Genomic DNA, 20,287 nt, shown 5'->3' with positions numbered 1-20,287 from the left:
TAGAAATCTTTAGTCTCGATTCGTTGGTCACGGTTGCTACAACCGATACTAGGGGGTTACAACCAGTGTAAAAGATCATTTCTCTAGAGTGTTAAAACATATACATGTATTGAAGAAGTAGTTACGCATACTCAACAACTAATTATGCAAACCATCATCGTTGTTGGATAAAGCAACATCATTGTTGCGTAAACCATCAATTGGAGAAGTTACACACGTTCCAGAACCCTCAAGAATTGGTTATGGAAGTGAAACTACTAGTTATGAAACCGCTCCTAGCAAATATTATTTACATTGCATTAGACAATGCATTTGTCAATGGGTTATACCAACATATATGATTTATAGAGTACGAGAATCATAGGACCAGAACCCTCAAGAATTGGTTATGGAAGTGAAACTACTAGTTATGAAACCGGAATTTTTTTCATTTTTAGATTTTTTTTAATATTTACAGAAATAATCTATCGGCCAAAAAAATTACAAAAATAGACCCTGCCGCCCCAGAGGTGGGCGGCAAGCTGACGTGGCAGACGGCGGGTCGACCGCGCCATCTGCCGCCGTCGGCCAAAATTGCAATTAGCCCCTTGCCGCCTATACAGAGGGTGGCAAGGGGCTAATTGCAATTTTGGCCGCCCATAAAGAGGTTGCGCTCGTACTTTTTGCGTTTAGGCCCCTTGCCGCCCAGTAGAGGGCGGCAAGGGACCCAGATGCAAAAAGTACTGCCAAATGATTTTTCTATGTTATGTTAATAATAAATAAAGAAGTATTTATTGGTAAAACTTGTTAATATTGTTATAAAAATGTATTGAAGTTGGTTGTTTCGCTATTTCATATGTTACGTAAGGTATTATTTTGTAGCTTATTCGACGTATTAGTACTCGGATAATTAATATAGGCTCTCGGTCGTAGAAACATTATATAGACTTAAACAAGGAGAATTATGTAACATGAAGAAATAGTAGTACAATTTGAACTTGATACAACTATTTCCATTGCGGTTACATAGATGATATTAGATTCGAACTAGGAGGGAGGTAGTGCAATAGTTGAACACAACGATGATGTAGTAATGGGACAAGGAAGCATGACAGTAGAAATTTCAATATGCCAAGTTGTCCGATAATAGCTAACCCCTACGTGAGGATCCCTCTCCTCTCTCAAACCGTGCTTTAGTAACCCTATATTGCTCTGGTAGTTCAAGCTGCACAACACGGCTAGGTGGAGTTAGAACCCTTCTGGTGTCTATCCATTCTCTGTATTGACATCTCCTTGGTGGTTCCTGAGAGGAAAGAATAGATGTAAAGCGAGCAAAGTTAGTAAATGTTGTGAGAAAATAAGGATTCATGTAATCAAAATATTCTTACCATGAAATCGTCGTCAAGAATATTTGGACAAACAAAGAACCTTCGACCCAATGTTGTAGGCTTTATGGAATGAAGAACCTGACAACGATCACCACACCTGCATCTTGGACGGGCTTCCCATGGAGGGAGTGCCGTAGTTAGCACCCGCTAGTCGCTCTGTTGTTCACGACATTGTCGTTCATAAGCCGCTTTTCTCTGTAAGTATTGCTCAGTACTTTCGGATGCGAAATACCAGCGACCTTCTTGTAAACAAGTGGTTAGGTCGAGAACGGGATTTTCTGTATCGACCCACTCGATGTATGCGCAAGCCGTAGTGCGGGTCTGCCGAATAGAGTAGTGTTACGAAGAATAAAACGATTGCCCATACGGAATGAATAAGCATATGCAGATAATAAAATACCTCACGGTCATAGTTAGGGCACCTAAAAAAGCGCCTTCCTCGAATATCAGGATTCCTAGAAGCCATTAGTTGGCATCGATCACCGCATAGGCAGAGAGGACGCTGGCACCAAGGTGGTAGTAGGTATACACAAGGATCGCTACGCCAGTTCGGATCCTCAACACCCCTGCGTCTAGCTATTGACGAAAGCCGGTAGGATTTGTAATGAAGCAAGTGGGGAAGAGAGTACTGAATGTGACTGAGTTCTGAAAGATTGTGAGGCCTCACTCGTTAAGGCGACTTATATAGGCGCAAAAAATCGAGTGATATCCTTGACATGTGAACGTGGCGGGGCATGGTGGGTACGCCTGATTGGCACCGAAAGTTACATGCCTGATCAGCGCCGAAAGTTACATTGGTCGTATGCGGCAAATGGCGGGCAAATACTCGTATCGCACGCGAATAAAGGAGGCTTCCTTGGTGCAGCAGAAAGTAGTCGTGCATGCGTCGAAAGGTATCGTGCACATATAACAACAACGTATTCATTACACAAGCATACAGTACTGGAAAGTAAAGCAAATAAACAAAGAGAAGACTGCTCTACTGGCCCTGCCCCGCACCGCGACCACGCTTGGTCCTCCGGGCCTATGCTCGCACGTGGTCCTGGGAGTAGGTGAAACGATCCGGTGGCACAGCACGGGTAGCACGAGTGTCTGGCGGCGGAGTGGCCTGCGCCTGGTCCTGCGTCTACACCGGCGGTGCGCCTCCCAGCTGTGAGGGGTCGATGATGTCCTCTGTCGAGCCTGAAGCGAAGTCGAAGTCAGTGATGTCGAAGAGCAAGGTGGAAGGCACCAAGTGGTCTGGCGAGGTCCCAGCATGGTCCAGTGGTGGACCCTGACTCGACGTGCCGGCTGCTTGTGACGAAGTCCCGGTGTACTGCCAGAACTGCGCTGAGTGCGAGGTCGACGCAGCTGCCTGAGACGCTGACCCTGCAGCCTGGGAGAAGTGGGCAGCCTGCGTCATAGCGAACTGGGCGAAACCTACACATCGACAATGGGACCCTTGTAAGCTAAGACATAAAATGCATGTAAATTGATTGTCGAAGTAATGTTGTTTTTTTAAGTACCTGTGGGGGGCACAACAGAAGGCCTAGCCGAGGAAGGCGGGGTGCTGAACGGTGCACGAAACACTGAAGCAATCGGCAAGTGAAACGGCTCACATATATGTGCGAGGCATGTACAGAAAAATCATTAAAAATACTTACCTCCGTGCGGAGGGGGAATCGGCCTAGGAACGTGCGCAGCTGGACGGGGACCAGTCGGTACGGGTGGCCGCTGTACAGCTGCGTCTGCCCGAGCAACGTCGTCTGCACGACAGGTTCCATGTAAAATACAACACTGTTCGTACCTCTCGACAAAGGAGTCGTGAACCGTAAGTAGCTCACCGCACATCCGTGCCCAGAACGTCCCAAGCTGAGCCCCCTGCACCGCAGTAAGGTGAGGCCGGTGTCGGTGATCTATCGCCGGGTCCAACAACTGAGGTGTATCCTGACGTGCCATCTCTGAAAAATATAGTGTTTCGTGTTAGAAAAATTCAAAAAGTAGTAATGTAAAACAAAAGATAACTTGTAAAATTATGAAATAGTAATAAAATCATAAGAATAATTATGTACAACAAGAGTACAGGCTATTTAAATATAGCAAACGTTACTAAGGGTACATAACAATGACGTGCAATTTACCATATATGTAGAGTTCGATAACATAACATAACATTACGTGTCGAAGTCCGACATTACATCAGCATACCTAAAGACACTAGGTGCCTTAGTCTGACATTACATCACGAGACCTAAAGACATGACATGCCGAAGTCTGACATTACACGATGAAACATAAACACATCGATAAGTTCGAAACAAATTACAAGCAAAGCCACATGCCAACATAGAACACAATAACTACACCACGTAGCCAGACGTGGCACGATGACGCCTAGGACGTGGTCGAGTGGAGGTAGTGCCTTCACCCGTAGGGCGAGCTCCATCTGCTACTGATCCTGATAGTCCTGCCTCCGCCGCACTTGGTTTCTCCTTGTCTTTAGGACAATGCTTGTAGGTGTGCCCACGTTCATCGCATTTGCTGCAACGCTTCACCCTGCCAGCCTCCGACTCGTCCATATCGTTGCAGATGCGATGAGTCTTCCTCCTTCCAGCCTTGCCTCGGAGCTTCGATGGGTCAGGAATATTGAGTACTTCATCGTTAGTCTCTGTGAACTCCCCAGCTATGCCGAACCCATAAATCTCGCCGCTCCATGTATAATATATTGCTAGCTTACTGAAGTACTGTGACACATATACTGCATCTGGTATGCCACACTCCGCTGCGGCAGCAATGACATGGGTGCATGGCCTGTGGAGCAGCTTCGGCTTTGCACAAGAGCAATGACATGTGCCGTCGGCTTTGAGAACACACTCCTGCTTCACTCTCTTGCGGTAGATACCCCTGCCTGCCTCATCTTGACATAGCATCTCAAACCTGTGCTATTGGGTACCTTGCACTAGAGCTCGATGTTTCATGGCCTTTTTACGCAACTCCTCTAGCTTTTTCTGCATGAAAGTTCCAAACAAAATGCTGTTGTTCGGCATAGAGGGAAGAACTGCCTGGAACCGATCCCTAAAATACCTGCATGTCCCATGTAAAATGAACTCCACTATGCCAACTAGTGGTAGTCCACGGACACCGCGCATCACCCAGTTGTAAACTTCTGCCAAATTTGTTGTCATTATTCCATATCTAGCACCACCTGTGTCATACGCCTTGGCCCATTTATCTTTTGGTTCATGCAGAATCCACTGAGAAAATTTCCGAATCTCCAATCCAGTTCTTCTAACCAATGTTGGACTATCCGTTGGGAGAGGTCCAAGAGCTTGAGGAGGGTCAGCAACGGCGGTCGATGGAGCCGCTGCACGCTGATCACTGCATTTGGCTGTCAACTCATCTAATCTCTTCCAAAGCTCATTGAATTTTTTCTCCTGGTTCTGATTGCATAGCCTCTTAAACATGTTCATGAGCTCCTTGTTCTTGAATTACTTGAAGAAATTAGCTCCCATATGACGCATGCACCACCTACTCTGTACATCTTCCCACTCACCAGGGTATCCTCGTTCCATACTCCCAAACTTCAACTCTTCTATCGCTCGCAGAATGCCAGCGTGCCTATCATGTATCAGGCACACATTTGGCCTCATACCAACAACTTTTGTTTTAACCAATTTCAAGAACCAATACCAGCTGTCGATATTCTCACTCTCAACAAAAGCAAATGCCAAGGGCAATACCTGATTGTTCCCATCTACCCCTATTGCTGTTAGTATCTGGCCCCGATACTTTCCTGTCAAGAATGTCCCATCAATGCAGAGAACAGGACGACAGTTCACGAATGCCATCTTGCATGTATGTAGAGATAAGAACACCCTTTGCTGCACACTCTTGCCAGGATGTTCAATTGAGGGGAATTTCTTCACTGCGTAAGAGCTCCCAGGATTTCTTTCCTCGATAACACCAAGCAGGTGTGGCAAATTGTCATACGAGGCTTCGTAAGTTCCAAATCTCATCTCTATTATTTTCTGTTTGGCCCTCCAGGCCTTGGCATAGCTAATAGTATACTTGTATGTCTCTTCGATGTGTCGGATTATTGACCTTGGTTCATATGTGAGATTATCGATGACATGCGCATACATCTCAGATGCAACAAATGCACATGTAATGTTCCTGTGGTATTTCTGAACACCAGGTAGAAAACATGTATGCTTGGTAATGATTGATACTGTCCAATAATCCTTCCATTTCCCCTTATACGCGTGCACTCTCCAAGGACAACCATCTTTTTCCTTAACACACCGAACTTCATATTGCGACCGGTTAGACTTGGCAACCCAAAATTCTCTATGAAGTGACACTGCAAAATGTTTTACCGCCTCCTTCATATCTTCTGCTCTACTATAAATCGCTCCCTGAATAACCTCATTTTCTTTATACTCCCATCTCACACTATCCTCTTCAGAGACGACCAGCCCAGAAAAATCCTCACTAGCCCATTCTGTTGGATTAATATCCGTCTCATCATCTGACGAATCACCTTCCTCTACACGCTCGTTGTTAGAATCCTCCCTCTCCATTTCATCCACAATGGCACCGACAGTCTCCCCCTCGTCGGCCACTCCACCTGGTTGAATGCCCACTGGAGCTACTACGCCCCCGTCCTCTCGTGCGTTGACCTCCTCCACAGAAGTCTCATTTACTTCAGCAATTGGTCCCTCACCATCATCCATGTTCATCTGCACACCTGGATCCTTCGGGTGAACAAACGGAACCATAACTTGAGGCCACCTGCGTTGCAATGCATTTTCCACATACCATCTCCACACTTAAGAGTTTTGAACTGGCATTAGTTCCCAATAAAAACCCTCAGTTGCCCGACTTACTATAACATTGATTGTTATGTCACTTGTCTGTGGATCAACTCTCAAGCCACTCATTAACCATCCTTTTATAGAAGGTACACTCCTCTCAGCCGGTCTATCAATTCCCCTTTCTAATACAATAAAATCTGACAGATCTACCCTAGTTGGCCTGTAACGGACGTTTCCTAGGCCATGGTAAACTTGGAATATTTGTTTGTTCGACATATCTGTCAATGAAATAACTAGATCATATTACTCTTTCATGCAATAAACATCTACAACGTAATATCTTCTTGTGTATGCCAATGCAACGGTAAAGTATTGATTCCAAACTAGCAGATCTACGTAGTTAACGATATCTACAATACGCACTTCTAGATTAGTACAACTAAAGCCCTAAAAATATAATGCATTTATTCAAACAAAGTTTTAAAAAATACACACTATTTAACTCAATAGTCACATATAAGATCTATGAATATTACCTGAAATCGGCGTCTGAATCTGGCAGGGCTTCGCCCCTTCTTCTCTTCTCCTCCCTTTTTTCTTTTTTTTTTCACTGGATTTGAGGGGGGAGGAATGAGGGCTGGGGGCTGGGCGGCTGGCCTTTTATAGGCAGTGAGGCCTGCCGCCCGGCCAGAGGGCGGCAAGGGGCCGCCTGCAAAATGGCCGGCCCCGACTGGCTTTTTTTTGCATTGGGGCACCCTCCCTCTATCACCGCCCGTCCCTCCCCCGTTTGCCACGTCAGCTTGCCGCCCCAGAGCTGGGCGGCAGGGTCTATTTTTGTAATTTTTTTTGGCCAATAGATTATTTCTGTAAATATTTTTTAAAAAAAATCTAAAAATGAAAAAAATTCTATGAAACCGCTCCTAGCAAATATGATTTACATTGCATTAGACAACGCATTTGTCCAAAGGGCCCAAACATTATATGTTGGCCCACATATCAAGTTGCAACACAGTGTCGGCCCAGCTTAAGTCCGACGAGCTCGACGGCCGCAACCTCTTATCCTGCCGCCGCCGCCGCCGCCGCCGCTGCCGCCAACGCGTGTGCGACTTCGGTCGAGTTCCACCTTCGGCACTGCTCCCCCCGAATGCTACCCACTTCCTGGATCGGCCACGCTCACGTACGAGCTCCTACCGCGCCATCGCCGGCGCCGCCCTTTGAGATTTGAGCAGCCACCGCCGTAATACGATCCGCACGACGGTCAAGCGTTCTTGAGGTAAATGTTTGGGTAATGAATGTTCTTTGTGGGCGTGTACTTGTTCCTTGGAACGCAGGATTATTCATCCTGGCTAATTCCTTCCAGGTTGTTTGTTCCTGGCGTTGGATCTGCTTGCCAGTTTGTGCAGATCTGTTGTCACGCAAGAACTCGCGGGATGTTAGTTCCTCATTTCAGAAGCTGGAATCATGGTAATGAGATACTACTTTGCTTGCTGATTTAATTCTAAATTGTTCTCTTAACACATCACCCAACAAAGCAAAACCTTGGTACTCGGTCTCGGTATATAGTTTATGATCTTCGATGTGCGACGACTTTGGCTATAACTATATTTTACTAAGATAAGTTTGTAAAATCTAGTCTGAGATTATGAAATTACTTCAAGAAAAATCTGCACATACCATCTTTATGTATCAAATTAAATATTTAAAATTTGTTGATAGTCAACATTTCAGAACTTTGATTGGATCTGGTCCAGAATGTCATATATTAGCACAGGATAGGAACTCATCGAGTCATTGATACATTCCTCAACTCATCAAGTAGCAATGTAATTGTAACTCTAGAGGGCAGACACACAACTCCATGCTTATTACAATAGTTAATACACTCAATAAGAAAGTTTAACTCTGTGACATACTTAACCACTTGAGCTGTTGAGCATGCTCTTTCATCTTGCTGATGGCATCGAGTTGAACGACAAGCCAAGATTGGCACCCTTTTGGCTAATATCGCTGATACTCACATTACGGGCTTCTTCCAATGCCAAGGCATCCTTTAGTTGTGCAACCACTGTACTCATTGTTGGCCTTTCATCAGATGCTTCCTTTGTGCACAGCAGCGCTATATCCACAACCTTCCAGATTGAACTTACATCATAGTCACCATCAAGTCGTGGGTCAACAATTGCGTCAATATTTCCTGTAGTAACCTTCTCCTTTACACGCTGCAAAATGTGCACGGTGGTTGGCACAATTGGAGGTTCGCCTGTTACAATCTCTAGCAATACTACTCCAAAGCTGAAGACGTCACTACTTGTGGTGAGTCTGCCACTAAGGCAATACCTGGATTGAAACAGTTGAATCAATGTTCCCAGTTAGCTGGTTTCATCAGAGCTGCTAATCTGTTTTGTAACTAAGTACAAAATGCAGCAAGATATCTTTTTATAAAAAAATCCTTTAACTTTTTAATAAATTCAAGTTAGTTTTGGAATAAAATGGGTATAGGAACAAACTCTGGATCAATGTAGCCTATAGTTCCAGCAGCTGAGACAGATATGTGACTTTGTGCAACACTGAAATAAGACTTGGACAGTCCGAAATCTGAGATCTTGGCAACCATGTCATGTCCTAGAAGAATGTTGTGTGACTTCAGGTCTCTGTGAATTATTGGTAGTACACATCCCGTGTGCAAGTAGTCCAAACCTACGTAAAAATTGCATGTCGAGTGTAGCTTGGTATGTTACATAGTACTGGGGAAAAATGATGAAATGCAGGGAGGCAGGTGTTTTTCTCAAATTAACCTTGTGCGGCTTCAAGTGTAATTCTTACTCGATCACACCATCTCAATGTCTGGATAACTGCTTTCTTGCCTGCATGGTCACTAAAGAAATTAGTAGATGTATATCACAAATTCAGAATGCAATTGCAAGTTGCTGTGAGCTCAATTATTTTAATTTCTTTGTGTAGGCTTGTAAATATACTAAATGGCAGAGGCTGTTACTAAATTTATGGAAAATAACTCATTTCCACCATACACATAGATTATAGGGTTACTAAATTTATGGAAAAATGGCCAAACATTGTGAAACAAGAAGTATATACTGGTTCAAGATTAGGATCTCTAAATTTCTGAAAAAAATGGTCATACGCTTCATAAATCCATGAAATGTTGCAACATTGCTAAATAACGTACACACGCACACACACACACACACACACACACACACACACACACACACACAGAGAGAGAGAGAGAGAGAGAGAGAGAGAGAGTACAGGAAGGACATAGCATAAGAAAGTCAACCTGAAGTTTATGTAACAAACCTCGTATATGATCGTAAAGGCTTCCATTTGGCATGTACTCATAAATAAGAGCTAAATGATTCTTGTCGGTGCAGTAGCCAACCAGAAACACAAGATGCCTATGGTGCACGGTTGTCAAGCTTTCAACCTATAAAATAGAATCAAACATATTCAGAATAAGGGGATGTGTCATAGTGCTTTGTTCAGTTCTGATATCTTGTTGAGGATGTGATGGAATCACTGTCTCTAGACCTTCTTAGTTTCTAACACTCGGCAAGTAGTTATTGAAAACGCTTGTTATAGTCAAAGTTTTAAAAAGTGGTAAGCAGTGCGGTGTGGTGTGCCCACCTCAACTTGTACTAGATCTTATGTGGAAAGTGGCCTTGTTAGAGAACATGTACAGAACAAACATGGATACTTTTATGTGCCAATACAAGCCCAACACAATATTCAATATTGCCAATTTGCCATGTAACACATCTTTATTTATGAGCAGTTAATCCAACTTTATTTACTGAACAACTAAGGCCAACAAGAATTATACTGTAGGTAGCTAGCTCTAGCACCATATATGAGTATGGGGGTGTTTAAATCCAGGGGTGTAAAGTTTTGGCGTGTCACATCGGATATACGGTAGTCTAATAACAAAACAAATTACAGAATCCGCCTGTAAACTGCGAGACAAATTTATTAAGCCTAATTAATCTATCATTAGCAAATGTTTACTGTAGCACCACATTGTCAAATCATGGAGCAATTAGGCTTAAAAGATTCGTCTCGCAAATTAGTCGCAATATGTGCAATTAGTTATTTTTTTAGCCTATATTTAATACTTCATGCATGTGTTCAAACGTTGGCAAATTTTGCTACAGGACACTCAAAATTTGTGTAATTTGCTGATAGACATCGAAAAAACGTGTCATGGCTGAAAGACATTCTAAAAAACTGGTAATTTGCTAGAGGACACTTTCGGCTCAATTGAAGAGATGGATTCCTAAAAAAGACGAGAATGCCCCTCTAGCCACATGCTTCAAACATGGTGTTAGAGTAAAAATTTGGAAATTATGTAACTCTAAATTTGCCATAGCCCAAAGTACATCACTAGTATACACCATATTTTATTTTCACTTTAGTCTCGGCTCAAAAAGCTTTTGACCCTAGGGTCATTCTTGTCTTTTTGAAAAATTCTCTCTCCGATTGAGCTGAAAGTGTCCTCCAGCAAATTACCATTTTTTTAGTGTCTTTCAGCCGTAACACGTTTTCACGATGTCTATCAGCAAATTACACAAATTTTGGGTGCCCTGTAACAAATTTTGCCTCAAATGTTTGATGTGACAGGGTGAAAATTTTTTGGGTGGGATTTAAACAGGGCCTATGTCATGGATAGGGGTGAAAACGGTACAGAAATTTCCCGACCATACCGGTACCATTTCCACAATAATAATAACCACTTAGGAATACTTGGCTTTCTAGAGCATATGCTCCCAGTTACAAACTTGCAAGGCCCGATAATTGCTTTATAGAGCACGGTTTTAGTTTATCTAATAATCTATAACCGACGTAAATTACTAGTGTTAAAAACTTTTAATGTTTAGCTTGACCATGCAAATATCCCTAGATGGCGAATGTTAATGTTTTCTATTTTGTTTTATACATCTTTAAAGTATTCAAAATCCAATGACTTAAATTATTTTTAAGTCAAGTTAGTATTCATTATAATTATGAGTACTCTTAACTCGTACTACTAGATTTAAGTACTTATCAAATTTGATCCAAATTTATTACAACTACCAGAATCATTCAAGCTAATGAATTTATTAAACAAGTACTCAGATGATCTAAATACTTGGCTGTGCACATCCTGTTTGGATGTAGAGGCCAGGTTTTAATCCATTTTCTTAAAAAATGATAATTGAAATACTACCAAATATAATCAAAACCACAAGAAATAGCGTCTATGCATGTGACAAATTTGGAGAGGGATTGGAATTTAAATGGTATGTGAATTGGAGCCTGTTTTCAATTTTGCTAAGTTAATGTACACTATATTGTACAGAAAAATACCTCTGCTAGGAACTCTCTCATTCCCTTTTCTATTTCTGATGTTGGAGAATGGATCTTCACAGCAACCTGAGTACCATCTTTTATCCGTCCGTGAAAAACAGGTCCGAACCCTCCTTCTCCAATGCACACAGAGAAATCATTTGTTATTTCCATCAGCTCCTTGTATGTGAATTCACGACCATCAGATATATTTATATGGTCGTTACAATCTTCTTTACTTGTAATATGTGGAACATCAACACATCCAAGCAGCCTAACTGGAGCTGTACATTGACAATAAAAATGTTTGGTCAAACAAAATATGCTGCAACATTTGCTTTGTCCTTTCGTAGAGGGTGCGTATATGCAGTCATGTTTTCTAGGAACTATCTGCCCTAAAACTTATGCAACCAAATCAACCTACAGGTCCTACAGCAAAAGACAGTCTCAGAAAATGGTTTTTAGGATGCGTACCCATCTTAAAGTGGTTTTGACATATATAACATACTACTGGAGGTGGTTCTAGTTTAGAATGTCTTATGCAGTTCATAACGAGAGCCATATTTGGTACTCCTTTGTCATAGGTAGTGGTTCTCACAGATGATTCTAACATTATCCATCTTAACCCTTACTATCATAGACATAAATCAAGATGGTCCAATAAATCATCTTTAATGATGGTTATGAACCATCTCTGGTGACCCCTTTTGTGATTGTATGTTGGATACTAGGACATAGTCGTTTACCTTTGTTGAAAACTGTCGTAGTTTTATATTTGTGTGCAGATGTATAAGGCATATTGAAGCCATGGTAAAACCTATAGAGAATCACAATCGCTGGATTGTTCACAATTCAGAGACACAAATATATGGTTTATATGTTTTCTTTTACCTGATTAGTTTGTTGGAGTTTCTAGAATATTTTCTTTTTTTGTATTAATGCAGTAATTTGTAGACTTTTACCATCCAGGATCAACATCGGGGCTCCTAGGAGAGCTTCCAATTAGTTGGATGAGAGAAGGGACTTTGTGATCTTCACCCACGAAATCTCCCAGTCCACCATCTTAACAATCATTATATGTGTAATTAATAAACCAAATTTAAATGGAAGAATCAACACAAGAAACCTACTTTGCTTTCTGCAGAAATAAAACACCAGCAAAGTATGTACTAGAAGCACCACCATCAGCACAGGGATCACTACGGCAAGAACCAGTACAACCATGTTTCTCTTCTTTGGCGATTTTCTGTTACATGGATCTCCATTGGTGGTGTCATACCTAAAACAAGGGAAAATATATGCTGAAAGTGAATTGGACAATAATATCAACTATGGCCCTGTTTGTTTCGAAGTTAAGATTATTGTAAACCAGATTATTGTGTCAGATTATTATAAGCTGGATTATAAGCTGCTATGAGTTGTTTGTTTCTCTCGATTATTGGAGGCATGGATTGTTGGGTTTGAAAAGCTAATGTCTATAATGCCCTCAGTTATTTTGGATGCCCTCAGCTATTGCGGAGTGGGAGGAGGATGAGACGGCGGCCGCGCGGCTTGGAGAAGGAGCTGGGGCGCAGGGTGGGGGCTTGGAGAAGGATTTGCCCATTGGGTTGGGGCTTGGGGCAGGATTCAAGCATAGGGTGGGGGCTTGGGGAAGGATTCACATGCGACTAAAGAGAGAGGAAGCGGATGCACGCGTGGCTAGGGAGAGACGAAGCGGATGTGCTCGATCTGTTGGGTTCGATGACAGTGGTGGGTAATTTGCATAAAATTTTTAAGGGTAGTGGGTCAGCCACCCAATAATCTGAAAAAACACGTTTAGAGGAGATTACCAGATTATACTAATTTGGCTTATAGATTATAATAATCTCGTAATAATCTATCCATTTGTTTCATATTATTACTAATAATCCTAAGCTGAAACAAACAGGGCCTATGTGGATGCGCCATTGCTGCTATCACAGCTCCAAACAATAGAACTTAACTAGTAATACATTTTTTATGTTTCACCAACCAAAGTCCTTAGATGCTGTACAATGCAGAACTACACACACACACACACAAAAAAAAAAAAAAAACTAGAGCTGTGTTGATACTCTTTGGTACATTTTTTTAATATGAGTTGTGGAGCAAAATTAAATAGCTGAAGAGATCCAAACCTCAAAATAAGTGAGTCTTTTGTGCATAGAGCTTCTGGAATAGTACTGATATCATGATTCCCTGTTAAATCTCTGCAAATGCATTGGAGGCAAATCGTTTTCATTAATTTGAATAACTGCGTTGTTCCTAAACTTCTAGATGGTAATACTTACAGAACACGGAGGGCCGATAAGTTTATTAAAGAATCAGGCACTGATCCATTTAAATCATTGTATGACAGATTCCTGAAATAAATATAGTCAAACTTAGCACTTCCAGGTACTGTTACGTGGACTGTGTGAATGTGAAGAACTGACCTAACACATATTGGTACAGTTATACTTACAAGTGTTGGAGTGATTTCAGCATAGAAAAATCATCAGATATTGCACCATGTAAATCACTGTGGGACAAGTCTCTGGGAAAACAAGTTGCATTTCGTTAATTTTGCAATGCCTGAACAAAATAAAAATACTACTGGAGATTAAGAGCTATCTCCAACATGGCTTGTTTACCTATCCTGCAAAATCCAAAATATAATCAAATATTATCTGCATACTTACATAGATACTACTCTTGATATGACTCCGTCACTCTGACATGTCAAACCAATCCATGCATAGGTTTCTGGTACACATGGGTCACCCATCCAGTTCTTCTTAACTTGATACTCAGATTTGATAGTCATCATAGCATTAACTAAAGAACATAAAATGAAATAGAATAAAACATCACCCGAGTAAACGTAAAAAAAAAGTTAATTTGATAGCCTTTAGTATCCAGTGTAGTCATGAATTTTGTAACTTGATCTTGATACACATGTTATGTTAGTTATAGCATTTTGGGTCAGTATGTAGTTTTTCTCAGATAATATAACTTTGACTAAAGCTGAATGCGAAGAAGTTGTAGAGGGAAGCTCCAGCGTCATCTTAAATTCGCAGAACTGTTAGATTCGGTGTCTATGAGCTTTGTCACCCTTTCAAATCTTATATCCACTAAAGACAAGCTTAGGCATTACAAAGTATATAAGGAGAAGAGGAAAAGATAGCCTAAATGGACAAAACATTTTAGAAAAGTATCATCAAAAGCAGTACATATAGATTTCTATATTTGTATTTCAGCATGATTGTCAGTGTGTAAGTCACAGGTTTGAAGTACATATATGTTCGATACGAGCAGTCAGCTCTAGAAAGGACAATAAAATGATCATATGTGTGTGTTACATTTGTTTAGTTAAATACTGCAGTAGAACGATAGATACAATCATGTTAAATCATTTCTTTAAGAAAAGTTCTTGCAGCAAAGTGCGGTTGCAATTCGGCTTTCTGTTTGAGGGATTATAACAAACTTCAACCACTCAAAAGGACGGAGCTGATTAAAGAAATTATGTGATCAAGGCAACAGGTAGTGAAAGTTACCTTTATCTAAGGAGTCATATATGATTTGTTTTATCAGGGATGGATTTTTTTTCTGCTTTCTGTCTTTGGGATTATTGTTTGTTTCTCTGCAAAAAATATTTTGGTCTTCACAAGCCACCTACTACCACTGTTGTGTCTTACTTGATGCCCTAGAATCTGCGTTATCAGTCTTTCTAAAGTTTGACCACTGATACATTCGGCACTATGAAGATTTGTTTTATGAGAATTACATTACTAGATTTGTCACTAGCAATGCTTTCACTAAAGTAATGTCATCGAAATCTTGATGCCATCTTATTAAATATATTGCTCAAAGTCTCATCTCAAGGAGTGCAAAATTGAAAGGCGTCAAGTAACAAAAATAGATGTAGCACTATGTGGTACTTGGAAACCAGAGGAGATTAGTGATATGAATGGGCATACCATCTTCTGAAGGAGTCACAGTGCCATCATGTTGAACGAGGTAATATATCTCAAAGGCGCCGAGGATGGGAGGAAGCACAGAAGCCTTTGTAGCAACAAGGCAGACGTTGTAGAAACCATTGTCTGCGGTGTATTGAGCAGTTGCAGATTGATAGTCTGCTAACAGATGGGCCGGTGTGATGTTTCCCTTCCACAAGAAGCCATTATAGTATAAATTAAACTCGCGCAGCTTCTGCTGAAAATCAGTGTAGTGCAGGTTGAGGAAGTACGCAGGAACTGCTACTTCAGCCGGCCAGCTGGTAGGAGCAGTCCATGAGAAGTTGAGAGGGATGGAGGTGGCAGGTGAGGTAACAGCGGTTTGGAGGACTCTCGCTGGCACCTCAAATGTTTCACCTGGGTAGCGTTTGATTGTCTCATTTGTGGATATATTGAGCAATCCAGAGCTACCTTGCCATGGCCACCACAATCGATCATAGGGATCATCCGGATACCTTGAAAGGTGATAATTCAATTTTTTTTCATTTTCCAAATGCATATATAACTGTCATGCTCTTTTTTTGTAGGAATATATACTTTTGGTCTATTGTAGTCGTAATTGATATCAATTTTCTACCCAGATGTAATAAATGTAGGATGCATCAGCAAATTTTGTATTTGCCACTAATGAATGTTGAATTCCCATGTATGCCATTACTTTTTTTGTTGTTGGCAATTTTTCACATATGTCACTACTTTGTTAGTGTCCTTTTTCAATAATACTATTCTTCTTTAATTAGTCAATACTGGTTGACAGTTAGGGAATTCAAAACAGAATTAGAAAAGAGAAAATACTTATAGAATATTAGAAAAGGAATACAAAAGCTATTGTCGGATCATATTAAAAATCAATTAAATATTCGAGAAGATTTTACACAAGGAAAATTTCTAAAAAAATTACACTGGAGAAAAACTTTCAATTTTTCTTCTGTAAGATTAGGTTCAAATTAGCACAGTATTATGTAACACAAATATCGAGAGGGGGGGGGTCTCTCTAGGGTCTGAACTTGATTTTTACCTTAATAGATTGCTTACCCCCATGCTATATCGTTCCTGCAGTGCAATGGATTGGTTTGTCATGGCTACTGGATACAATGAACTCTTCATCTGCCTCATCTCCAGTGATGATATGAACGAAGTCCCATTGCCAATGTCCATCAAGCAAACTGATATCGAGTTTACCTCGGCAACAACGATCACCTCAGCGATGTAAGTTTTTGCTGTATTATTAATACTGACCCGGTCCCAGAAATGAAGCCCCAGATAGACATCAAAAGTCAGTGGCGAGCTGACAAGATCATTCCCCTTGCCATCGTAGTTCCCATGCATAAATGTTGCTCTTACAAGATACTTCTGGCCAGTTGTTGCAGGAGATAAGGTGTAGCAGTTTCGACCTCCAGTGGAGAAACTTCTGAGATTCAGGCCTGTCTTGAACAATTCCTGTCCATTGTATTCTGTAGAGATGTTGTTGTTCTCTCCTGTGTATATATACCCATCATCTGATGTATAATTGAGACCTGTTTTCTCATCCAGGTACCTGGAGCCACTGGAAAGTCCACAATCGATGCTTATAAATCCTTCATCTACAAGGGGAGGGAGTCAGCTGAGCCATTTGCACTCCACATGTTAATTAGGAGGTTAGCCAATAGAATTATAATTATAGTCATGAAAGAATAATCCTTCCCATAAAACGTTTTGGCACCTAAAATATGAAAAATTTATCGGGTGTTTAACTTGGCAAAATGGAAATGATACGGTAAGTTTGTCTGAATCTGAAAATGGTTCCATGCTATGAGATGTATATTGTAATTAGAATAATTCTGTGCTTTGCAAGGGGCTTACAGTATGGATTTCTTTTTTTTTTTTGCGTAAATATGGAGGAATTTATAGCAGATCTTACTCTAAAGGAGATGGTACTGATCTTACTGCATAAATATGGATGCAATTTATGGCCTTGTACTGAAGTCTCAAATTTAAAGGAGGAAAATTTAAAAGTATTTCCTGGGAAGTATATTTGGGAGAAACCACGACACAATACACTGCTGCTGGTATGATGTCTCAGCAGTATCACAGAGGTATGATGCCTCGAAGTATTATGATACCTTGAGGGTATCATGAAGATGGCACCGATGTTTCTTGGTGGTATCACTAAAGTTTTGTGGTGATTTGGTATTTATGTCAGAGGTTTCGTGAAGGTATCATACTATCATGCTTGGGTATATCGTCAATGTTTTGTGAAGGGATCATGGGTATAGCAGAAACTACAAAGGTAAATTTTATCAGCTATCTTATATGTTTAGGGTATTAATATTACATGACAAAATATGGTGTATGACATGGTGGATGTATAAAAACGAAAAGAGTATGGAAGACGATTTTAAGTCCTCGAGGACACATTCCCTCTCTCGCATATGGTTTAAATGGTTACAAACATTTCTATTGTTATGTCATATATGTGCCTCTATTGCAAAAGGTCATTCAATCTACACATGAAAAAAGCTAAAATAACAACTAAATCTGCGAAAAGTGCCGTTACATTTGTAGCTGTATTTATTAGTTTTGTTCCATGAGTAAATAGAAAAAATATTTATATGGGGATATCTAACCGAACAATCCATGTTTGATGTTTCCTAACTTCTACAAAAACTTTTTTTAACTATTTTTCTATTTATACTGTATGTAAGAAATCAGTGCACATACCCCTGAAAGGCTTAAAATTCATCTCTGAAGCTACTCCTATATACCCCTTATTACAAAGAGAAAATCAACTATGTACCCTTGAGAATTCATCCAATCCCTTATTTACCCCTGAATTTTGCCTCATCCCTTATACACCCCTGAGTTTTCGTTTTGATCTCTTCTATGCCCATTCCATTAGTTGATCGTGAGTTGACCGTTAAATGTTTTTGAAATGGACTATATTACCCCTCTCTTATACTTATGTGCTAATTTAATGGTAAAAACACAATTCTTATATGAAAAAAGATCTATTTGTAAATAAACAAAGGGCATATAATTATTTGACAACAAATTGTAAAAATAAATCAAAAATTTTTAAATAAATTTTAAGTTAAATTTTATGATATTTGTACATTGTTTTCATCAAAATTTGAACCCAACAAATAAATGTTTTTGGTTCACAATTTCTAGCTAAAACTCTTATATGGATTTTGTCCAAAAAAAATTGTTCAACAATTTAAATTTTCTTTTCAATAAATAATTATGTCCCATTTGATTTTATCATGAGTTATAATTTTTCACATTGTGAATTATGAAGTAGAGTAGATAGCATGTAACTGTAAGAATGGGAAATGGGCGATATGGTCATTTTAGAAAAATAATAGCAGTCAACTCACGGTCAACTAACGGAATATGGACAGAGGAGATTAAAATAAAAACTCAAGGGCATGTAGGGGATGAGGTAAAATTTAGGGGGAATAAAAGAGATTGTGAAACTTTTCAGGGGTATGTAGGGAATTTTCTCTATTACGAATAGTTTTAGCCTCTTTGTCCCTTATCTAGATTCACTAACATTTATATGAGTTCAGAACATATGAAATGCATACTTAGATCCATGCACCAATCAAATTAAAAAACCAAAACGTCTTATGGTGTGAAATAGAGGAAGTATAAATTAGATGAAAACATTGGACGCACCTGTGTGAAAGGAAGTATAGATTAGATGAAAACATTGGACGCACCTAATGAAGCTGTCTGTGAGTACACAAGTAGAGGCAGTAGACCAGTGACAAGCGTGAACAAGTAAGATAGCAGGCTGCTTGACCACATGCTCTCCAGGTTTCTTGCTGATTTCCCCAGGGATGTAGTATCACTGAAGAGAGCGGTAGAGCCTGCAGGCTGCTGCTTCCTAGATCTCATATATAGAGACAATTATGCCCAAATGACACGCTTGCGAGGCTATAGAGTGATGTTGCTTTTCCAGCAATTGACACGTACGGCCGCGAGACTACAGGTCAAGTCGCCGCAAAAGCGATAGGTCTACGTATGATTTAATGCAACACACACGGAGTCAATGGAAAATGGGAAAGATATGAACTGGGAGTACTAAAGAAGACCAACACCTCGAGTCAATAGGAAATTAGGGAAAAAAACTTAGCATCTATTATTGATAATAAAATAGTGAGAAAACATGAGTTGGAAGAGCTATTCGAACTTAGGCCAACGTGTTTGCATGGAGAAAATTGTATTTATACCATCGCATAAAAGTGGCTTCGCTAGAATATCATCACTCAAATGGGTTTCGCTGGAATACCATTCCTAAGTTGTGGGTATTCACTACAATGACATTTTCGTGGTTTTTTGCATTTTAAAATTAGTTTTCCTCAATTACACTTTTTCTCGGACGTCTATGCCCCTAGGTCAACATGTTGAATCTCTGCACCTCTGGCTGCTTCGAGACTTGGTTGCTTGAGGAGGACAGAGGCGTGAGGAAAAGAGGTGAAGCGGTGACGCGAGTGCCACCCACCACTGCCGCCACCGCTAGCTAGCTGCCGAGCCAACCACCGCCGCGTCGCCTCTCCTCTTTCCCCCACCGTGCTGCCAGCTGCGCCGCCTCTCTCCCCGCCACCCCCCCCCCCCCCCCCCCCCGAACACTGCCGCTCCCCTCACAGACATCGCCGCTGCCGCGCTGCCTCTCCCTATTCCCCGGTGGCGCTTTAGGGGGCGAGCGAGTGAAAAAACTTGCGAACAAAAGAGTGGTATGGTTTGGACAGAGATGAAAAAAAAAATCCAAGGGCAGTTTCAGCAAAAAAAA

At 40.8% G+C, this 20,287-nt stretch overlaps 1 protein-coding gene and 1 long non-coding RNA gene across 5 annotated transcripts; one reads left to right on the top strand and one right to left on the bottom strand.

Annotated features, from left to right (window-relative positions):
• The first annotated feature begins 7,184 nt into the window (after window positions 1-7,184).
• On the top strand, window positions 7,185-18,489 carry LOC127785286 (uncharacterized). 4 transcript variants are annotated; one of them, XR_008019692.1, is made up of 7 exons: window positions 7,185-7,433; window positions 7,521-7,624; window positions 11,514-15,040; window positions 15,729-15,976; window positions 16,573-16,722; window positions 16,875-17,588; window positions 17,696-18,489. It is a non-coding gene; the product is annotated as an uncharacterized LOC127785286 (long non-coding RNA). The 4 variants fall into 4 exon arrangements; XR_008019695.1 differs by lacking the exon at window positions 17,696-18,489 and having other exon boundaries at window positions 14,937-15,040; window positions 16,875-17,021; XR_008019693.1 differs by lacking the exon at window positions 17,696-18,489 and having other exon boundaries at window positions 14,928-15,040; window positions 16,875-17,021.
• LOC127785285 (senescence-induced receptor-like serine/threonine-protein kinase) lies at window positions 7,884-19,379 on the bottom strand. Its single transcript, XM_052312720.1, has 13 exons — window positions 19,215-19,379; window positions 16,532-17,096; window positions 15,478-15,968; window positions 14,200-14,335; window positions 13,983-14,054; window positions 13,810-13,881; window positions 13,657-13,728; window positions 12,631-12,779; window positions 11,522-11,784; window positions 9,479-9,605; window positions 8,956-9,024; window positions 8,668-8,857; window positions 7,884-8,497 (listed from the first exon to the last, which is right to left on the bottom strand). The coding sequence occupies exons 1-13, from the start codon at window positions 19,300-19,302 to the stop codon at window positions 8,104-8,106; spliced, it is 2,688 nt and encodes an 895-aa protein (XP_052168680.1). The 5' UTR covers window positions 19,303-19,379; the 3' UTR covers window positions 7,884-8,103.
• Window positions 19,380-20,287: the final 908 nt, after the last annotated feature.

Source organism: Oryza glaberrima, chromosome 9 (assembly GCF_000147395.1).
Source record: "Oryza glaberrima chromosome 9, OglaRS2, whole genome shotgun sequence".
In the NCBI taxonomy this organism is placed as follows: Eukaryota; Viridiplantae; Streptophyta; class Magnoliopsida; order Poales; family Poaceae; genus Oryza; species Oryza glaberrima.
The sequence above is the reverse complement of the archived record's forward strand: the minus strand, read 5'-3'. Positions and strand labels throughout refer to the sequence as shown.